Raw genomic sequence first — 21814 nt, forward strand, 5'->3', positions numbered from 1 at the left:
AAAAATGTGATGGTGGTCGCTATATGTGAACAGGGTTTAAGAGTAATTGCCTAGGTGTTTTAAAATACAGGAGACATAACAAGTCTGGTGGTCATTTGTTTTTCAGATAATTGGTCTTAAATATAATTTTTTTAATCCTTTTTTTTAAATCCTTATGAGTTTCAATCAGTATGTCAAAGAGTGTGATTCTGTACATGATTTCATATACAGACGTCTCTCGTGTGTTTATAAAATTTTGAGGTCAACTAAATACAGCTTTCTACTAGGACACAGCAGGGTATGGGCCGACAGTTTTATACTGGAAGGAGTGCCTTAGTTATTATTGATTTATCTAAAGCAAAACTTGAGTGTTTAGTACTTGGAATTATATCAGTCGTGTATATACGTAATAATACGGTAAATAACCATTTTTAAATTGTGTGCAGAACATTTGGATTTCGCTAATCTAAAGCATACGGATAAACAGGATTTTGTGATTTGTGCTTTGGGCACTAATTTTAATGCGGCGCTCATTGGAAGCAGGGCGATCCTTCTCGTTGTTTTCTGTGTCATCGGGTGCGCAGGCAGAAACTGGGTCGTGCAGGGAAATGAGTGTTGAATTCAATTATTGATGTAAAGATGGGTGTAAAAATGGTGTTTGCGATATGGTGTAACAATCTGAACGAAATCCTAAATACGAGACGGGCACACACAATCGTTTGTAGCGAGAGAGTCTTATTGAAAATGTCACATGAGGCTGCAGTGTGGTTCACTGTGCAAGACGAGGTGGACAGAGTGGTCAGCCGGAGTATCCCCAGGTCCGGGCTAGACACCTTCGACAATGAATTTTTTTTCGACCACTTCCATTTCTCTACTCCCACACCCCCCCTTATCCACGTCTCCGTTGTCTCTGTGGGCTGCGTGCGGGACAGCCCTGCTCGCGGCTCTGAGCTCCTGTGCAAACGGGTCCCTGCAGACACATGGCGGAGGTTGCGGGGACGCCCCAGTCCTCCGTCAGCCCAGCCGCGACCACAGTTTCCCCAGTCTTGCCTGACAGGGCAGAGCAGCTCGGGTGTCGCCTAGAGCTGGGCTGCACTCAAGTGCGCACCACAGCGCCCGTAGAAAGAGAGTTCGTTTTCATGAGTACAAACACCTACCGGTCCATCAGTCCAGATGGTTTGCGACTCGCACAGTAATTTACTCAGTGTTGCAACTTTTTGGGAACCGTCCTCCATAAGCAAAGAGTTCCAGGCTGGCATTTGTGGAGATGATGGATGGCTTGCTGGTGTTGATTGAGTGGCAAGGTTGATCCACTCATTCGTCCGAAAGGAAGTCAACATAACCAGTCTTGGACTTCTCTGAACATTTTAAAACAAAATCCCGATGAAGCCTTTCTGCATATCATCAGGAAAAACCAATTGAAAGACTGTTGTCAGAATAATTTTAACTACTCATTGCTATGTTTAGGGGTGAAGTCTCTGTGGTTTGGGGTACCCCACAGGCCCTAATGAACCTGAGTACTTTTTAAATTAAACCGAGTAGTTTTTGGGGGTACCCTCACGCCTTGGTTGACCCAAGGCTGGTTTTACAGGGTTGTGTGCTTTATTGTTTTGTCATGCTTGTCTTCTAGCTTTGTTTTCACTCTGTGCAGTAAATGTCTAGATTGCTTTTTATGATATTTGCCTTGGCTTACCTGCTGTTGGTTTAGGCCTAGGGTTTGCCTTTAAAAAGGATCCACTTGCCTGATTTACACCGATACATAATCACCTCTCCGATTAGCATCTCATTTGCTTTTAGACAGCAGAAGTTGCTTTTTGCAGAAGCACCTCCTCACCCGTGTCGGATCCAGCTGATCAGGCGGAAGGGCGATACAACAGAGCCCATGACAAGACCCATAGTTATCCAGAGGACATCTGGTGCCCTCAAACTGAGATTACGGGTGCAATCAGAAACAGACGCCCACCAGGGCCACTGAGATTATCAATGCCCGTGTAAGGGTTCTGGGGGTCTCCGCCCTTGCCCCTCCTGCCCTGCCAGTTCGTCTCTCATGAACCCTGGTCTCTGGTGTCATGCAACAGGGAGCTTGCCAGCTGAGCTGAAGGAGAACTCGGGTTAAACACAGGGGGGTATTCGTTACACCTGTTGCACGCTGCACAACATCGCCCGGAAGTTCTCTGTCGGGCTGCTGGAGGAGAGCCCACCCTGATCCAGACATGGCCCTTCCGAGACAGCAACTGATAAAAACTCATTTATACGAGGATTTAAGCAGTCCATCAGAACACTCCGGAGGGTTCTCAGAAAACTGTCTTTTTCCACGACTCAAGACCACTTTGCTCACTTTAAATTGCTAATGAGCTACAGAGCAGGGCTATTCAATTTGAGGCTCTCTTTTATTACAGATCCAGAATTATACTACAGCCCAACCCCCAACCCCTTATAATCTGTAAACCACACTTAATTCAAGACCCCTAATTACAAACCCAATACTTCAAGCAGTGTTTCTGTGGCCTTTGGATCCATGCAATTCTTTATGTGCATTTAAAGGACTTATGCAAATTCATGCTGCATATTAAAAATCACTCTTACAGTAATAATGTAATCACATGAATAATATAAATTCATTTACATTATTGAACAGCAGCAGTGGAGTCCTTGGTTCTAACTAAAGCAGGGGTGCCCAACTTCAATACTAGAGAGCCCATGTGTTTGCATTTTTCCAACTCCGCTCTTAGATTACATAATTTTATGGCTTAACTGTACCTCTTTAACTTTTCCCAACTTGTCAGCTGCTGCCGTATAGTGATGTCGAAAGCCTATCGACACTGACTGTCAGAACCTGCATTGGTTCCAGAAATAAAAATGTTCATTACTAAATAATCCGTATCGCATGGATAGTTTGGTTATTTCAAAATCAGGAACACGCACTCCAGATACAAAAATAATTATAGGGAAACTGCAGAGGTTTATTTAGATATCAATGATTGATTTTAGATCAATGGAGTTTTTAGAATGTGGAAAATTATAGTTTTAGCTAATGGAATAGAACATATGGATGTTTCAGCGCAAAATGACATGAAACATACCTGGCAAACTATTAAATTGGTTTACATTTTTGTTTAAAAACAAAGTTAGGGTCAGTTTAAATACAGAAAGGAGTACTTCCTTGTAATAGAAAATATACATACCATACCTCTTTATTTACTACACAAGATGACAGTGTAAAAAATTAATACACTTTCATTAAACATTTCTGAAGGAAAGTGGTACAAGTTTATTCTCAATCTTTTCGGAGTGGGACAGTCTCTTCCTTGATGCCCTCCTTGGTGACAATGCAGATTTTAAGAGCATCACCTGTGTACACATCTCTCTCAGCTGCTGAGATGAAGACATCCTTGACAAGCTGAACAGCCTTCTCCAAGGTCAGAGGCAAGTGCTCCACATTCTCCATGTTCTTGAAGCCAATCTAGAGAGGAGTAAAAGGCATTTAAAATCATACACCGCCATAAGGAAGCTGCCCTCTACTGAAGTCCAGTAAAAATCCTATACAGCAGTTGTCCTCAGTGCAATATTGTAATATATAAAAACAGTACATGACCATATGATCTGCTAGTTAAATGCCCATACAGTGAAGAACTGAAGGGAATTTGATAAACACTACCCTTAGACCCAAAAGATTCAGATTTGAAAACCATTTCATTCATCAAATGTATCAACTGCACAGAACAACAATGTCTGATTAAACAAAAATAATTTTGCATTCATAGTAACAAGTCTATTTTTTAATTATTATTTCTCTAAAAATTCAATTAAAGTTTCTTCCTTTTCCCAGCTGCAGTAAACATCATGAAGTCATATCAGAATTAGTTTAATGCCTGTAATATTGTTAAGAATATTGACTGAATCGAAGTTAATGCCCATGCAACACATGAGATCAAACTTCACATGGTCAACAATAAATCAGCCTTATGGGGAACAGAGTGCAAGAACACTGCTTTCCACAGGAACTGTACCTGGTTATCGAGGAGGGGCTGCAGCATGGCACTTGCTGAACCTCCAGCCTTGTAAGCATCTCTTTGATAAGAACCTACTGGATCAAAACTGTACACTGCTCCCTTACCTGGAAAAGTCACGTTCTTGTTAAGGTACACATTCTCAACGAAACAGCTTTTTAAATTTAAAATAAAAATGATTTTCCCCCATTTTCAACTGGTGGATTTAATCATTTGCAAATCTGAACACAATTTCAAATTGTGTCATTCCTTTCGCCACAGCATTAAAATCCTGCAGGAGAATGAGCTGCCACAGACATTTGGCTCCTGACTCAGATATTTCTGGGGAACAACACACAAGCCCCCTGTGACATTACTGCGCTGCTCCATACAAACAGGCCTAAATACAAGGCAGCAGATTAGACACCACAGTATAAAGAGATTCACTGGAGGTTTAAATACTAGATGTAATTTATAACATCACAAACCAAATTTATTCAAAATAAAAAGTCTTGAAAGATGTACCACTTGGTATTGCTATTGTTATTCAAGAGCCTGCAGTTCCTGAAAAAGACAGAAGCGCATGACACTAATATGTGCTGCTCTGTCAGTTTTACTATTCATCCATTTTCTGATCTCTGTATCCAAAACGGAGTTGCAGGGGAGCCAGAGTCTATCCCTGGTTAGCCATGGGCACAAGGCGGGGTACACCCTGGACAGGACACACTGACACAAACACAGACTCTCACACAAAGGCCTTGCCCGCCCATATGTATTTGCGGAGCACCCAGAGGAAACCCACACAAACATACGGAGAACATGCCGACTCCACACAGATAGCACCCCAGTAACTGAACCCAGGATCCCAGAGCTGCATGGCACCAATGCTAACTACTGTACCAATGTGCTGCCCACTAGATTTATTACTTGTTAAATCACTCTTACAACTTCAGAGGCTGACAGAATGAAACGTCCACGTTCAGTGAGCACAAGCAACAGAACCAATGTGACATACCTTCCTCATCAAGGCCACCAATGATGTTGTAAACATAGTAAGGGAAGAACCGCCGAGAGTACAGAATGGTGGAAAGCATGGCCGCAATCGCTCCGCTTGTCATGGTCTTGTTATTTGAGTGCTTGTACATCTAAAAGCACAAAGAATAAGGCAATGAATCACAAACTGCCCCCATCCCTACACCAAAGAAAGACTTCCGTTCACACAAAGCTGTCAGCACTAGTCCAGTGCAATACCTTTAATCTCGCATCGATAATTTTGGTCAGTGTCAGGCAGTCACCATGGAATCCACTGCAACCGATGACTGTTCTGTCTGTTCTGTGAAATGAAAGCAGAAACATTTCGTAACCTTCGCTTACATGATGTATACTGAATTAAAACCTATTTACACCACTCATCACTCCTATAAAAGGAAGCTAATAACATTACAGAGCAGAGAACAAACAGTATAAAAAGTAAATACTGTAATGTTACCTTTTAGGCTTTTTTTTAGGAATTTAGGCTTTGCCTCCAACTCCACCAAAGTGTAAATGTAGCTTGAAGATCACTGATAGAGACACTTCATTGGTTCCATTTGTTTATATCCACACAACCATACACTGTCAACAACATCAACCCCTACTGTGCCTTCTTATTTCTGTACAAGTGGTGTCCAACAGGAATTTTGAAGGACTTCCATTGAGAAGTATGACAAACTCACTATTATGCAGTAGACTTGTGTTTTACACAAATCCTTGTACGTGTGGTTGGAAATTAGTGAAAAAATCAAATAACGTAGGAAATTTCACAAATTCAAATCGGCAGGAACCTGAGCTACACTGTGCGAAGCAGTTACGGAGCCGATAGCACGCTGGTGCTTTCTTTAGCATCACCCTCAATATGGCTTGTAAACCGAAAAACAGGTAGGAAGGGGAAAGGCAAGTCAAGAAAAGTGCCTGAATCGGAGTTAAAATCAAGATTTTGAATAAGCTAAAGGGTGGGGTGATAGTGAATAGTTTGGCGTGTATGTATGACAAGAATGAACCTTAGATTTGTCCAATGAGAGAGGGTGAAGGTTATTCCTCTACTGAGTACCCTACCTTATAATTGCTGTATTACTGTTTTCATAATACTTTAATCTACACACACATACTAATACACTTACGACTTATTTGACTTGTTTAGAGGAGGGGAAAAGGAGGGTCTAAGAGGGCATTATATGTCAGAAACCTACCTACTGTGTAAAGCAAGTCTACTCTATAAAATCACGACACAATCTTACATGTATTTCTTATCACTGAAGCAGGTCAACTTAAATTATCAATAATTTTTATGGAGTTGCTACCTTAACACAGAAGCCTTCCAGGACCAGAATTAAGACACTATTGATAAAACTGTACACACTGTTTTAGTGATCATTGAAACTTAATTTAAGTCTAACAGGAGAATGTCTCTCCAAGGATGGGGATACCTTTACCTCTGTTCCTTTTGAGTGAAGATTCAGTATGCAAAATCACCAGTAACAATCCCTGCTTGTCTCATTACTGGTGAATACAATGCCAGAGGCCTGTTCTTATACAGGATCTGTGCATTAGCAACACAAGATTAATGGGCACTATCACTTGGTTGTTCATCCATGACAAAACACATGCAGAGCATCCACAGACAAGGTCTAACCTTTCCCGCTTGGCCTGCATGCTGTTTCTTATATTCCAATAAAAACTGAGCTGTACTGGATGATGCATGTTTGCAAGAAAATATCAGTGTCTCGTTTTCATTTCCCCTGCCGAGAGAGTGACATGAATGCAAGATAAAAGCTGAGGGTCAGCAAAAGCCAACAAGGAGTTTCTACTACACTGCCTAGAATATTTTCATTTCTGATTGCTGCCAAACAAAAAAACATTACTTTGCCGCATGTAATTTGACAGTGGACAAGCTGTCAAAAATGCTCCATTGTACGTGGGAAGGAATGAGCAAATGAAACCTGCCTCACTGGTACACCATTTAACTAGAGATATCAAAGTCTATACAAGGACTGGGTACTTTCCAGGAGCCACAGCAAATCATTTGCCTTTGCTTGGGTTTCGAACTCAATTCCTGGAAGGAATTCCTGGTTTGTGTTCCACTCTCAGAGTGCCTTAGTATATCAGTGGAGCTGCAGATGCACCTGTGTCTCCAACCTTAAAAGTTGGCTAATTCCACCCAGCGTCTTCCTTACTACTCCGCAGGATGAATCAGTATTCAATAAACTTGTCATATCAACAAAAAGGTGCATCTTGAAGAACAAAATGTATTAAATTAAGTTCGAGTGGGGAGCTGCATCAGCATGCACAGGCTGCAAAGGATCTGGAACAGGTTTATTTCACACTGAAAAGAAAACAGACAACTTGGTGTCATCGGGTGACACTTGAAGAAGGCTCCACAACCGAAACGTTGTCTCTCTTTCTTTTTCAGCACGGAATAAACTTTTACGTGTATTACAGCCCATCTCCCCCTCCAATGACGGTTTCACATGACCGATTTACCCTGACAAAGCAGAAGAGGCCATGGAATAAAACTCACAGTTTGTAGCATTTCGGCGAGTCGCGGCAATGGATGGAGTAGCCCTCGCTGAGCCTGGTGTCTGAGGCCACGATGGCGAAGTCTTCTCCGGCAACTGCCAGCACAGTCCTGACAGAAGGAAATCAGAATCACTCCCAGGTATCGGCGCCGCCCTCCCACAAGACAGTGAACCAAAACACAAGAACAACAGCGCTTTCCGCCTCCACAGTGGTCGCCATTTCCATTTCTTTTGTTGAAAGATGTTCAACTTCAACATTAAAGGCTGGAAAAGAGCACTGTATCTTTTATCGTGCAAACCCAAGACTTCACTTTTCCAAATATCTGACCCAAGGCATTAATTGAAAAAAAGGACCATAAACATCCAATACACAGTTTTCTTTGGTGCACGCTTCTCAGAGAACGACATTTTAAACACACTTCAAAGGGTACATATACATATGAACACATTCAGAACGACTTTCTGAAATCAAGACTTCGCCATGATCCACAGCAAAGTCGACCTAAAGATACTTTTTTCAAGAATGGGAAAGATTACGCCTCGTGGATTCAATTCAAAGTATTCCCCCTAAAGGAAAGACTAGTCGTCTACTGACGAGTGTTCATATGGCCCCTATATTCATAATTAAAAAAAAAACTATGCCTTAGTCAAAATTAACCGAATTACCTTAGCACACACGTTAAAACAGTTTCCGGCTAAGAATGTCTTTATTTCAATAATCGGTTTCACTTACCCTCCGTTAAACGCGTATGGTGAAAATCTGTGCTCAACGGGTCCACTGTAATGATACTCCTTCATTTTCCCGTTTTCTCCGTACGTTTGTGCGGAAAGCATTATGATCTGCTTTTAAGAAAAAATAACTGTTTAAACAAAGACACTATTTGTTTGCGCAAATAACACAACAGTTTTCTGTATCTCAACTATGCTGCATCACTGTAGTATGGCGGAACAGGAACCGGAATTACGTAACACTTTAAGCGGAAACAGTTCAATTCTGCCATCTAGTGTAAATCGCACGTTTTTACCAACTTCTTGTGCAGGAAACAGTTTTAGTTTTTCTAGTTGTGAAACTGAGCATATTAACATTGACTTTAACACCTGCACTTCTGTGAGTCTGATAATTAACCAACTGAACATGTTTTTTCTCATGTCATCATTAAATAGATTTCTGGCATTCTGCTTTTGGTTAAATAAGAGATTTATTACAACAATAATAATAATAATATTGTATATAAATTGAACTTGTAAGGACATTGTTCTTAGAGTACTGAATAAAAATTAAGAAGTTGTATGATGGTAAATGGCATTCTCATGATGGCAACATTTTATATATATTTAATATATATATATTTAAGTGCGTGAAAGTTCTGTGTGCTTCAAATAATTTACACATTCGTTTAGGTTGTATTCAAATTCATTAAAAACATCAAAAAAAAACCCTCGGAAAACTGGTTTACAGAAATCTCATAGTTTATAAAATTCACGTAATTTTCATATTGTTGATAATCTTACTGATTAGTTGTTCTGGTTTGTCCTTTTATTCTCATGTTGTAACGTGTATATATATATAAATGCTCTTGATTGTTGTGTTTTCTTTTGTATAATAACATTTAGAAAACATGTAGCTTTTCACATATATATATATAACAAATCTGGCATTGAGATTTTATTCAAATTCAAACTACTAGGGGGACATAAAAAGATCCTTAATATTTGGAGGAACCCAGGACCTATTGGGGTTTGGACAAGGAAAGAGATAGGGCTGGCCTAATTTAAGGCCGGGTTCTGTGATTGGCACAGGCCGAGAGGCAATAAGACTGCAGTGACTGGAAATGACTCAGTATCCTGTGCTCAGGACACACACACATTAACACACTCAGCACCATTCAAGTCGATTCCGCACAGCGGCGCTACATCATTACTCCAGTTCCCGCTCTGGTAAAAGTGCTGGTGGAGTCAAATTTGATTTTATTTTAAAATGTATTTTTTAAACGTAAATATATAACATCCTCTTCACGTTGAGGGTGTGTAAACTTTCCAGAAATGTGCGGTGTAACTACATTGTGCATTAAAACGCCACGTTAAGTACCCAGGAATCTGTTTTCTTTTAGAATAAAATGTTAATTTCCGAATGGACCATTATTTAGTCGTAAGGAAGTTATTTAAATTATATATACATCTATTAATACAACCGATAATACAATAAGATACATTGTATATGAGTAATATCATTAACCAGACCTTTGTTGAAGTTGCTTAGTCAATTGCTATTTCCTTACTGCTGAAACAATTGTTAATCGGTTGTAAATTATCTGTAGACAGAGGAATACGGTATATGAAGTCATTTGCATTTCTCTTTGCACTCAGCTACAGAGCTACGGTAATTCCGGATAATATGTGACATTCACAGAGGCACTAATGTGAGGTTAGTAGTGTTGTCCAGTCCTGCCTTAGGAAGTTCCTATTCTCACTAAAAATAAATATTGTAATGTAATATTACAGTGTATTTTTATTACTAACAACACAAATGTTCTGTTTTGAAACGTACCTTCCACGGTTTTTGTGTAAATAACTCCAGAACTGCTCATACGTAATAATATTTTACTATGGAACTTTACATTTTGAAAATTGTTTCTTCGTTTTGTTTCTTTTAATAACATTTCTTCCCCGTTGTTTATATGAATGAAACAGTGTTTAATTTTTAATATATTTTATCAATATTTGTGCTTAGTCAAATGCTATATTAATATCCAGATGGACATAAGAATGTGAAAAAGGGGTCAATTGGTAATATATTAGTGCTTAGGATAATTTACCATGGCCTGGTGGTGTATATTTTAGATATTAAACACAACAGAGAGGCAATTTTCATACCCTTTTTATGATTCATTACCCCTTATTGGAGTTCAGCTGATAACCCAGATGCTTAATCACAGTTTCTGTAAAACAAAAACAAAAACCCTTCAAATGGCCGACAAATGCGTGGACTCAATTTTTCAGGGATTAGACCAGAACAATCATATCAAATAAAATCTTTTTTTTTTCCCCATTTAATTTCTTGGAGGTGATCAGCTGACAGCACAGAGATGTCTTGTCCCCGGGGGATTAGAATCTTAAGTCTATGGTTATGGAGCAGTGCCATCTGTCACCGCACACATTCATATACCAACCAGAAGGCACCGACATTTGTTTATTTAAATGGAAAACTTAACTTTCCCAGGACAGCGTGACCCTGCAGCCCCCCGAAAGAAATACTGTCTGCATGTGAAGCAGTGAACCAGAAACAAAACTGAATGTTAATTGCTGTGTAGTGAGCTATCTTCACATGCAATGATGGATTCCTTTCCAGCAGCTGAATGTCACGTCAGTGGAGGAGGCCTTAATCATCCTGTTGTGGGACAGGCCCTGCCGCCGAGCGCTGAGGCGGTGGCCCTGGGGTCGTGAGGGCTGGGATCGGTGTCCACTCACTGGCACGGAGCTCCCTTCCCATATCTCCGAAGTGAGCTTCCACATCCATTACGGAAGTGGTCTGGAAAGTCCAGCCGCTTGAAAAAGTGCCGGTCTAGATGCCTTGTCTAGACAGGCAGTTTACTGTACATCCAGAGTCTGGAAGGGGATGACAGCAGTCCAGTTCAATTCTCCTCCGCTGCCCTGACTTGTAATCATCCCTGACATCATTTCTTGGATTTTAAAAAAAAACCAACTATAATACTAAATGCATTCGTCTTGTGCATCCCTCCTCCAGCTCCCCTCCTGCGCAGCTGCCTGTTGGGTCACTCCCCGCTCTGCAGGGGGGTCCCAGCGGGTTGAGCCGAATTTACTATAACTAAACACTCTACAAACAGTTTTCAGTCCATGTCATTCCGGGGTATTTCTATCCCTCATGCACTGCATTTTAATTTGAGGACAGGTCAAAGACTATGTATAAATGCTCTAAAAGATTTAAGTCATTCATGCAAAAGTAGTCACGAGTCATAATCACATATTTATGTCAACAATTCTTCATAATTGGGAAGCACTTTGGGATTGTTTAACTTATAAAATCAAGTCTTTACTCATACTGCGTCAATGCACAGATATTTGTAAAAACAATTACGAGTCTTCTGGTTGTTCAAAGGGTGCTTTTTATTTTTTTATAAATAATGTAATCACCGCAACGTGCTACACGGGGTACTATTCATATGATCGACAAAAATGCGCAGTTCCATGGCTGTAAAAATGTCACCAATAAAAACACTATATAAAATATAAGCAAGCACGATTTCAGAATTTTACATGTTATGCATTGCTTATTATCCGCTGAACAGAAATATACACACCGAGAGCTTTACTGGAACACATATCTCTGTGTGGGAGCTGTAACATGCACTGTGTCAGGCAAACTAAAGTAAAGAATTAAAGCCATTTCAGGTTTCAGTAACTTTAGCAGGACACCAGAAGGTTCAGACCTTTGTCCACAGTCACCCAGTGTGAGAAAGAGCTGGCTTATAAACTGAAGTGGAATGCAGAAGCTCCTAAGAATAAACACTAACAAATTTAAAAGGTAAATGAAAAAAAACCCTCTTAACTCAAAGAGTTTGGTTTTAATTTGATATCTTGGCTTTGCAAAGCTGTCATTGCATTCTTGAAAATAATGAGGAAACAAGCCTCCACAGATCTCAGGAATACAATGCAAACAGATGTAGTAGTGTTAAGGGTCATACTAATGGGTGATACAGCTGAATTGTGTCTTTAAAGCCAGCAAATGTTATTTTGTTTTGTTTGGACTTATTCAAGGGTGTGATTCAAGGGCCCATTGATGTAGCTGCATTCTTTTTTTAGGTTGGGTGGGGCTTTCTTGAAAATTTACATATCCTAGGAAGCCAACTAAGCAGAATTGCTGAAAAATATCCAATGTGTCACATACAGTAGGTGTGGTAGTAGTTCAGGTGGGTAGCTGCGTCAGCATGCGTAGGCTGCAAAGGAACAAGTATAAGAATAAACCTATTACTTGTTCCTTTACAGTAGGTGTGGTGTGATCACATAACGTGATAAAATTTCTCAAGGGTCAGAGAATTAAAAAAAGTAAAACCATAGTGAACTGTTACTCCATAATCCATATAGCCCCCAATACGGGTATTCAAATACAATAAATATATATATAAAGTACATATAAGAAGTCAAAGACAAAAGTATGCACCTTTCTTACATATTAATGTTGGAACTGTGTGATGAAATTGTAATTCATTTTCCATAAAACCTGGGTACTGTGTCACTTTTGAGTTTAATAAGGCTCCATGACAGACAGAATGAATAATCTTTTAAGCACATACTGAAAGTCCAAAATAATGATGGAGGTCTGCCTCCACTGCCCAGTGTCCTAATCTAAAGACTTCATTTCCGAGCTCTCTTGTGTCTACTTTGGGGGTCCGGCTTTTATTTCCACCACATCTAACAAACTTTTAAGCCACCTCTTCCTGAGCCGCTGCCACCAAACGGCTCTCAGCCAGTCGCCACTCTTCCCACTCTTCGCCACTCTTTGCCTTTCGGAGGATGGCCGCTGTGGTTTGTTTTGCTGTGGCGGCTGCACGCATGACTGAGCTTGGCTTTGAAGATTACGAGGTGTTTCATGGAGAAGGCAGCACTGGCGCAGTCTGAGTACAGTACAGTAGTCTGAAGAGCACATTAGCTGTGTCCCACTTGGGATTTGAACCCACAACCCAGTCTAGAGTTCTAACCACTCATCCATTCTGCCACCTTTTCAATCGTTCTAAGGAAAGGGGTTGTCATTTATATAATACACACTGTAGGACTAACTAACTAAACTCAGACATTTAAGGTTAGCAGCTATAATCCATTGGGGCTTATATAGTCAGAAACACTGTTCTGTGCTTGTTTTTGCATTAAAGCTGTCACTCTGTGGCCCCTATATGCTGTGTATATAGTCTTTAATGACACCATCCCAATTTCTCAAGCCACCCTTTTGTCACACGTTTAGCCACAAACAAGACAAATGGGCTCCATTTCAGCCTCGCGCCTCCTGATGTCCAAGTGGAGAGTAGCTGATACAATGGGGCCTGGCTCTTGGCACGGGGGATTAGCTACTGGACGAGGTTTCCCTTTTCTCACCGGGCCATATGAGACAGGGGGGTGGGCACTGTGCAGGGAACTGACACGGGCTATTGCTTGCGTCCTTACAGGCGGAATTTGGAACTGCAAAACCCACCACTTTTATTGTCAGTCTGGTCCTGGCACCTGGCACCTGGCACGAGCGTAATTAGGCTTCGGTGCAAAACCTGCAAGTGGGGTGATGCAGGATACAGGTCTGCCAAGTCTAAGTGTCTCACTATCCGCCAGAGCTGTACTGGGGAACGGGCTTAGCACGAAGGCGCTTACACTTGACAGGTCCCTGTTCCAGCAGAGCCAGAGGAGGTTTGTACCTTCGTCTTCACTCATAGTACGATAACTATCACCTTGCGGGTTAGCGCCACTGCATTTCTACCCTGCTGCAGTCCCTTTTTGCATGGACTACCTTTTCTTTACCACATATTTATTGTTCTCTACAATGTATTCAGTGTTCTGATTGTTATTCTTTATTATGTTTGTAATGTACTGTCTGCATCGAGTGGTGTTGGCGTGTTGTGACAGTACATGTGCATATGGCAAGAAACTTCTCTACTCTGCTCGGCTGTAAAGGGAACGCTCTGTGATGTGATGGGAATATACAGTATGTTGCTTCACCTTGCATCTGTGTACTTCACTATGTGGACTTTCAGCACATACACTCGTTCAGAAAAAAGCATGCACCATTCGGGACAAACTATATAAAATAAGGAACAGTTATAAATAAAACACTATATATATGACAAAGCAATTTAAGGTTATTTAGATGGGTTTTTCACAAAATAAGTTGAAAAAATAAGACTGCATTTGCACATATACATGGTTTATATTTAACCTTTGTGGTTATGTGGTGAAGAGGCAGCCAACAATAGCTACGCAGTTAACTTGTTGCGTAAATAGTGCTAACAATTACATTTATTTGCAGGCCAAGGGAATTTTGAGCAGCAAGTTAACAACTGCCCAGCAATGTTTGGCCAGGCATTTCAATACGGTTGCACTACAAATTTCATACACAATGTATTGGATGTTTTTATCAAGTTTTTATCAATTTAAGAGAATGAGAATAACCCCAGATTCACATTCTTTATTTTTCAGAATTCATGAAGAAGGTTAAACCCTTTTGGATTATCTTGTATAATGGTAAAACTGGCCGTGTCTTCCTATACAAATCAGGATTTTATTTTAGTATAGAAACACTATCTGATTTTGAAGGAAAGTTGTGAAGTAACATAATTTGTGCATGAGCTTACAGACATGAAAGTTAAGCATTCTCACAATATTAAACCAGATTTCTGAGTGCTCTTTGATCAGCAGGATACAATCATGATAATTATTTCTTCCCTGTGAGGGCTGGAGAGGGGAAATACAAATATTGTCCTGAAAGTCAAAGGTTTTTGGCGAAAGTGTTCCACAATTTTGGCAAGAACTATAAAGCACCATACAGTACTGCCATACAATACAATTTACTGTGGTTATTACATGTCAGCCTTGTCACACATTATTTTGGAATAATTATCTAGATTTTGCCTCTTGAGATAAAGGAAACTCACGCGAGTCGGTTACCGGTAGTTACGTTGTCCTCTGTTTTTTTTTCTCTTCACTTGTATAAAGGAATGTGAGGAGTTAGTGTGTGAGGAGGAGGGGGTAAAATCAAATTATTCTGAAAAAAACACAACAGATTCAATTTATGAGCTGGCGCGGAAACGTTTCCTTTGTGGTTGTTGTTATTTTTTTTTCCTGCTGTTGGGACGGGGGAGGAGAAGAGTGTGAACAGTCCCAGGCTGTGAGAACCGGTCGAGAGATCAGTCTAAATCAATTAGGAGACAGCAGGCAGGCGGCTCGGGGAAGGTTCGCTAAGAGAAATATAATATAACTCCCCCTCCCTCTGCTCTAAAAAGGGCCCTTTCACAGTTGCACTCTCTTCTAAAGTAGTAACAGAATTTATTTAATCAAGTCTGTGGGCAGGGAGGTGCTGGTTTGGTGGACTGGAAGCAAAGCTGTAAATGTGCTTCATGGAAGGGCTGGGAAACTGAGGTTCCTCAGTGGATTTTGGCACACCGTGCCAGAAAAACCACAAAACAAAGAGCAGCAAATGCATCAGTGCTGGGGTGGACAACGTTGGATTCTGCGGCCACTCCCTCCTCTAAAGATTAGACAGACAGAATAATGAATTGCTAAGTGGAGCCTGGAGAAATGTCTTCATTGGAGACGCAGATTTTTGCACACAGAAATTGCGTCTTTTCTTAGTTATACACGCATGATGGAACCCAGACTTTGCAGCTGGATGGGGCCTGGAAACAGCGAGATTCGGGTGCAGTTTTAAGGTGCAGTTAAAACAAGATGTCCGTCATTGTTTATAGCTCTGCTTCCTGTTCGTGTTTTGTGGTTGGCCTTATCTACAAAGTTCCACCGCGCTGCAGCGGGAGCCTTTTGATAGGTTATTTATAATTTAACTGTGGCTCTTTACAGGAAAGGTAGTCAAGGCCAGGCCTTTTCTCCAGGAAATCCTCTCGGAGAGCCGTCTTGTGTGAGCACTCCGGCAGAGCCTGGCCTGAGCCACTGCAGTCTTTTCAGATACCAGAGGACCTGCATATGCTGACTTGAGTTCTGGGCTGAAATCTTTCGGGTGAATTATATAAGCAGGCATAGCGCATGACTTTGGAAAAACCTATCATGTTTTGTACTTATAGCATTCTAACTGATTAGTCATAATTTGTATCAGCATAACTAGACAGACTCAGAGGTGCTTATCCTTGGAAAACTGGAACACCAACAGTCCTTGACTAAACAATTAGGCAGTCCTGAATCACAGTGAACCTGTAAATTGACAGGCATTTATATCTCACCTTGTTCATAGTACTGTCAAACTTTTTCATGGCGTCATTATTTTGAAGCAATTGCCTCTGATCTGCCCTGTAAACTGAGCTCCTAATTTAATACCGAGTTTTGTTCTAGATTTTCTATCCTTCTCCTCTCCAGTATGAGAACCTAACAAGAATAAATAGTTTTACTTAGAATGCATAAACATTATGTTTTCACCTGCCCATTTCAGAATATATCATACTTTGAACTCCATAACCCCGGATTCCATATGTCAATTTGTGTTCACCAGTTTATCAATCAGTTTGATTCCTTGTGAGCCCTGGTTACAGCATGGAGACAGTGATGACCGAGCACACCTTCCCCGTCTCCTTCCACACTGGGAGTGTCACAGTGCCTACAGCGTATCGCTGCCTGATGTGTGCCCATCACAGGCGACTATTGACCAAACTCGGATCTGAACTGGCAGTGTCTGTAGTACAGGAGCCCATCTGCACATTTTACTAAATCACACCTTTATAACATTGTTTTTAATTGAACCACTCTCTGCTTTTTTTTCAAGGGAAAGTGATTAATGCAAGTCATCACTGCTGAGAAAGCAAATTCAGTGACAACTGCTTCAGACTCCAAAACCACACTAATGTATACACACAGACCCCCAATAAACGGACAAAAACACAGGATCTGGACACTTGTTCTAATTGAAAATTGTTGAGCAAACAATAGCAGGAAGGGCAATCCATTCGAATGCGCACTCCTCACAGTATCAATCTGCTTCATAAAGGTGTTTTCCTTACCATCTTTAGTATTAACAATGTTAATGGTTATTGTGCGGTTGTACTACTGCTGGGGGACACTGATGAAATAGCTTATTCAGACGACTTGGCACTGGCACTGGCACTTGGCACTGCACATAGTACAGTTTCTGAACTGTATTATGGTCCATGTCCACTCTTGGTGACAGAGGGCAACAGATCACCAGGTTTTACAGTGAATTTATGATCTTCAGTAAGTTATAGTAATAATAATTATAATAATAAATGCTTACACTTATATAGCGCTTTTCTGGACACTCCACTCAAAGCGCTTTACAGGTAATGGGGACTCCCCTCCACCACCACCAGTGTGCAGCCCCACCTGGATGATGCGACGGCAGCCATAGCGCGCCAGAACGCTCCCCACACACCAGCTATCAGTGGGGAGGAGAGCAGAGTAATGAAGCCAATTCATAGATGGGGATTATTAGGAGGCCATGATTGGGAAATTTGGCCAGGACGCCGGGGTTACACCCCTACTCTTTTCGAGAAACGCCCTGGGATTTTTAATGACCACAGAGAGTCAGGACCTCGGTTTTACGTCTAAAGGACGGCGCCTGTTTACAGTATAGTGTCCCCGTCGCTATACTGGGGCATTAGAACCCATGTGGGCCGCAGGGTGAGCGCCCCCTCCTGGCCCCACTTACACCTCTTTAGTTTTTCCCAGGAGGTCTCCCAAGTAAAAACCTGCAGAACAGTCGAATAAAGGGCTGCATTAAGTGTCACAATTAATTCAAAGAAAGACTTTTAGAGTCCTGGCTGGAATGGAAAAAAAAAGAGAAGCATTGCAGCATTGAGGGAAAAAAAAGAAACTTCTTATTGGAATGTATTTGCACTCCTTAGTTTTTACCATGCATTTACTTTGTGGTGTTTTCCTACTGACTGCATCAGGCTTCATTATGGCCCTTTCTACCTTATGTACTATGCTTTCACTGTACTTTATTACAACCTAACCTTCCTTTTACCTGGTAAGCTGCAGTAAACTTTAATAGCAGTAGGAAGGATTAAATATTGGTCTCCTGTGACTTGGCAAGTGTGTGGCACTGTATTCCCCAAAGCAGAAAAGACACACACACAAAAAAAGAACTGAAACCATTCACAGAGGTAACAAAAGCCTCTCTTCCTCTGCCAAGGCTCAGGGTGGGAGGACCTTCACACTTGAGGTCTGGGCTCCGCAGGTGATTCGTCACCTTCCTCCCTTGGCACTTTCGCAGCCTGGTGCTAATTCTAATCAAACTTCAAAAAAAAAAAAAAAAAGAGGAAGAGCTCTTTGATCTCTCCTGCCTCGCCCCTCTCCCACAGCAGCTTCTCACACCGCATTTGGGCTGGGAGGCTCCCGATTTGTCATTGGCTCGTTGGCACTCTGGCCCATTACAGGAGCTCTCCAGGAGGGAGGGGGCAGGCTGGGCCCCACAGCCTCTGTGCGATCCCATAAACAGGGCAGCACCTCACCCGTCTGCCCTAATGGCACTTATCAAGGGGGTGCTGGCTGCTATCAGGGGTCTATTACTGCAAGGCGGGAAGAGCACTAACGTCTGCGGAGCAACCTGCCCTCAGCTCCCGCGGCAATTGACAGGAAAGTAAGAAACGGAGAAAAAAAAAAAACAAGTCCGCAGGGTCTCAATTACCACTACTAATAATAAACGGCGTTTTATGTGCGGCCTTTTGTTGTGGGCATCCAACACGCACGTCACACATTACAAAAACAAATGCTGGCGGTTCGATATTCTGTGCCTTTGTGTGGATCACAAACGATTCGTTCAATATTTTCTGTTCTTTTGGGGTTTTTTTTTTCAAAGGGTTTATGCAAAGGTTTGCCCATCACCATCTGCCCATTTTCAAACCGCTTGATCCAGTTCACGGGGGGGCTGGAGCCTATCCCAGCAAGCAGTGGGCTCAAGGCAGGGTACATCCTGGACGAGATGCCAGATCACTGGGTAGACACACACACACACCAGGGCCAATTAAACTACCAGTATGTCTTTGAACTGTGGGAGGAAACCATGAGAAGGTACAGTCTTCACACAGATAGCAGCCCAGGTCTGGGTTGCTAACCACCATGCAACCTTGCAACCATGCCACCTACCAAAATACCACCACTGCAAATAATAATGGTAAAAATAATATTAATAATTGCTTACACTTATATAGCGCTTTTCTGGACACTCCACTCAAAGCACTTTACAGGTAATGGGGATCCTCTCCACCACCACCAGTGTGCAGCCCCACCTGGATGATGCGACGGCAGCCATAGTGCGCCAGTACACTCCCCACACACCAGCTATCAGTGGGGAGGAGAGCAGAGTGATTAAGCCAATTCATAGATGGGGATTAATTACCATTGTTTTTAAAATACCATTGTTTTTTTTCTTCTTGTGTTCACTACTTTTTGAAATTAGTGACTCGTTTACAAAATCAGATGGTAAAAAAAAATCAAACCATACGGGGCTAGAGAACATTCTTTTCATATGAATGTTCATTATGATGTTAGGAAACCCGAAACTTTTGTTGTGCTATTTCTCGACGTTGACACAAAAAAGGTGCTATCCCTAAAAAAAATAAATGGATAAATTACATTTAATGCAAGCGAAAAAAGCATTGCCGGTCAAACCGGGGGAACAGAAGAGCAACTTGAAAGAACAGGCTGTGCGCTCTGCGCAAACACGCCCGGCAGGAGACCGTCGGGCACGGCTCTCACCCACCGGGTGCTGGAGACGGGCTCAGTCCTTTCCCTCTGCTGGCGTGAACAGCGCACACTCCTTCCTGAACCACTGCCGAGTTTCTGCGCTTAATAATAATAATAATAATAATAATAATAATAATAATAATAATAATAATAGGACTGATCAAACTCCTCATAGATGACACCAGAATTCCTTACACTTATACAGCGCTTTTCTGGACACTTCACTCAAAACGCTTTACAGGTAATGGGGATCCCCTCCACCACCACCAATTTAACTTTTTAGATGAAGTTCCGTTTGGGAAATACAGGCCAATCGTGTTATTAATTTGGCTTAGTTTTTGCTTATTTGCATCAGCTCCAAATAATAATAAATACGATTGTAATTGTAATTGATCAGTAATAAATTAGATTAGGGATTTGTAGAGTCTTGTATTTTAATTTTTTGTTACGTATTCAGATTTTTCTCTTATTTTATTATGGCCTGATTGTTTTGACCGATTTCTTTAAGTCATACACGCTTCATGTTATTTACTCTTGTACTCTAAATATTTTACAGTTCATTGATCATATGTCACCATGGATGAAGATAGCTAAACAAATTACAGTAGATAAGCAATTCAAAGGTGTTCGTTAATGATTTGTGGGACAGACTCTCGCAGGTGACATCCGGACTTTTTTGGCGTGCCCGTCACCGCTTCCTCTCGCCTCGATGTACTTGAGGCTTGTGGCCACTAGGTGGCGAAATGCCTACAAAAGGAAGACCAACTGCAATCCCGTAAAGTGAAAGTACCGACTGCAGAGAATCTTCCAAATCTGTCCCTTTCTTTCGGGGGAGTTTCAAACACATGCAAAAGACATGGGCGCTGAAAGGCTGTTTACGGCCTTCACTCTCTCGCTCTCTATTTTACATCTGATTGCTATGGTGTAAAATTGAATTACCCTTTTCAATGCGGGCCATACACTGGAGAGCTGATCACTTTTCCCACAGTTGTGTGAAAAGCAGAGGTGTCGTGACAAGGAGTCGGACAGAAAATGAAACAGCTTGTGGGAAAGAAACGTAATTTGATCACATCTCCAAACTGGCAAGGAGTATATGTATTTTGTGGCAGGACAAGAATGACTTCTGTAGCCAAACGGGACTGATAAATATATTCCTAAACACAGCATCAGGTTAGTGATGGTCATGCTCTGTGACCAATTGCAAGAAAGCCATGAATAAATCTGAAGAAAATCAAATCCAGGGTAAGGGACACAACCCTCACAAATCACATTCAACAGTTAACATCCAGTTTTCAAATATTAAAAGTGGAAACTTTAATTTTCTGACCCCAGTATGTTTTTCTTTTTTTAACAAGCACTTTAAATATTCAGAACCTTGGGATACTGAGATACAGTACACAGACCACCTCTCGGAGACCCGGTTCATTCCTATTTCCCCCAGATTAAGAGACAACGGAGAGAGAGCGCTGGGGAAAGACAGATCGCTTAGATTTAACAGCGGACGTTGCCCGTGCTTCCTCTCTCGGTCAGAGCCTGTGGAATGGTCCTGTCGGCACGGTGTCACGGGTTTAACATCCCTGCCACTCACAGACAGCTACACAAATGGCAAGCTCCTCAATGAGGGATAAGTAGGGGGTGATTACTATCTCCTAAAATTAGCTATCAATTAAGTGAGCACCAACCAATTTAGCCCGGTAATAGGGTAAACTATGTTGTTTTGGATGGCTCTGTCGAAACCATGTTGTTGAAGCCGATAGCTGCGATCTTTCAAGAAACGTACGGATAAGCTCCTTAGATAAAATAGCAACCGAATTACATGGGCCTGATGGCCTCCTGATATTTGTAACTTCACTTATATTCTTCTAATGT

The 21814-nt window shown here is 41.5% G+C and overlaps 1 protein-coding gene across 1 annotated transcript; it reads right to left on the reverse strand.

The window, feature by feature from the left end:
* Nucleotides 1-3157: 3157 nt before the first annotated feature.
* Nucleotides 3158-8492, reverse strand: psmb1 (proteasome 20S subunit beta 1). The gene is made up of 6 exons (XM_006638407.3): nt 8256-8492; nt 7525-7632; nt 5220-5301; nt 4984-5113; nt 3990-4096; nt 3158-3442 (listed from the first exon to the last, which is right to left on the reverse strand). Exons 1-6 carry the CDS (start codon nt 8354-8356, stop codon nt 3257-3259), a joined length of 714 nt encoding a protein of 237 aa, XP_006638470.1. The 5' UTR covers nt 8357-8492; the 3' UTR covers nt 3158-3256.
* Between the last annotated feature and the right edge of the window lie 13322 nt (nt 8493-21814).

Source organism: Lepisosteus oculatus, chromosome 17 (genome assembly GCF_040954835.1).
Source record: "Lepisosteus oculatus isolate fLepOcu1 chromosome 17, fLepOcu1.hap2, whole genome shotgun sequence".
Taxonomy (NCBI): Eukaryota; Metazoa; Chordata; class Actinopteri; order Semionotiformes; family Lepisosteidae; genus Lepisosteus; species Lepisosteus oculatus.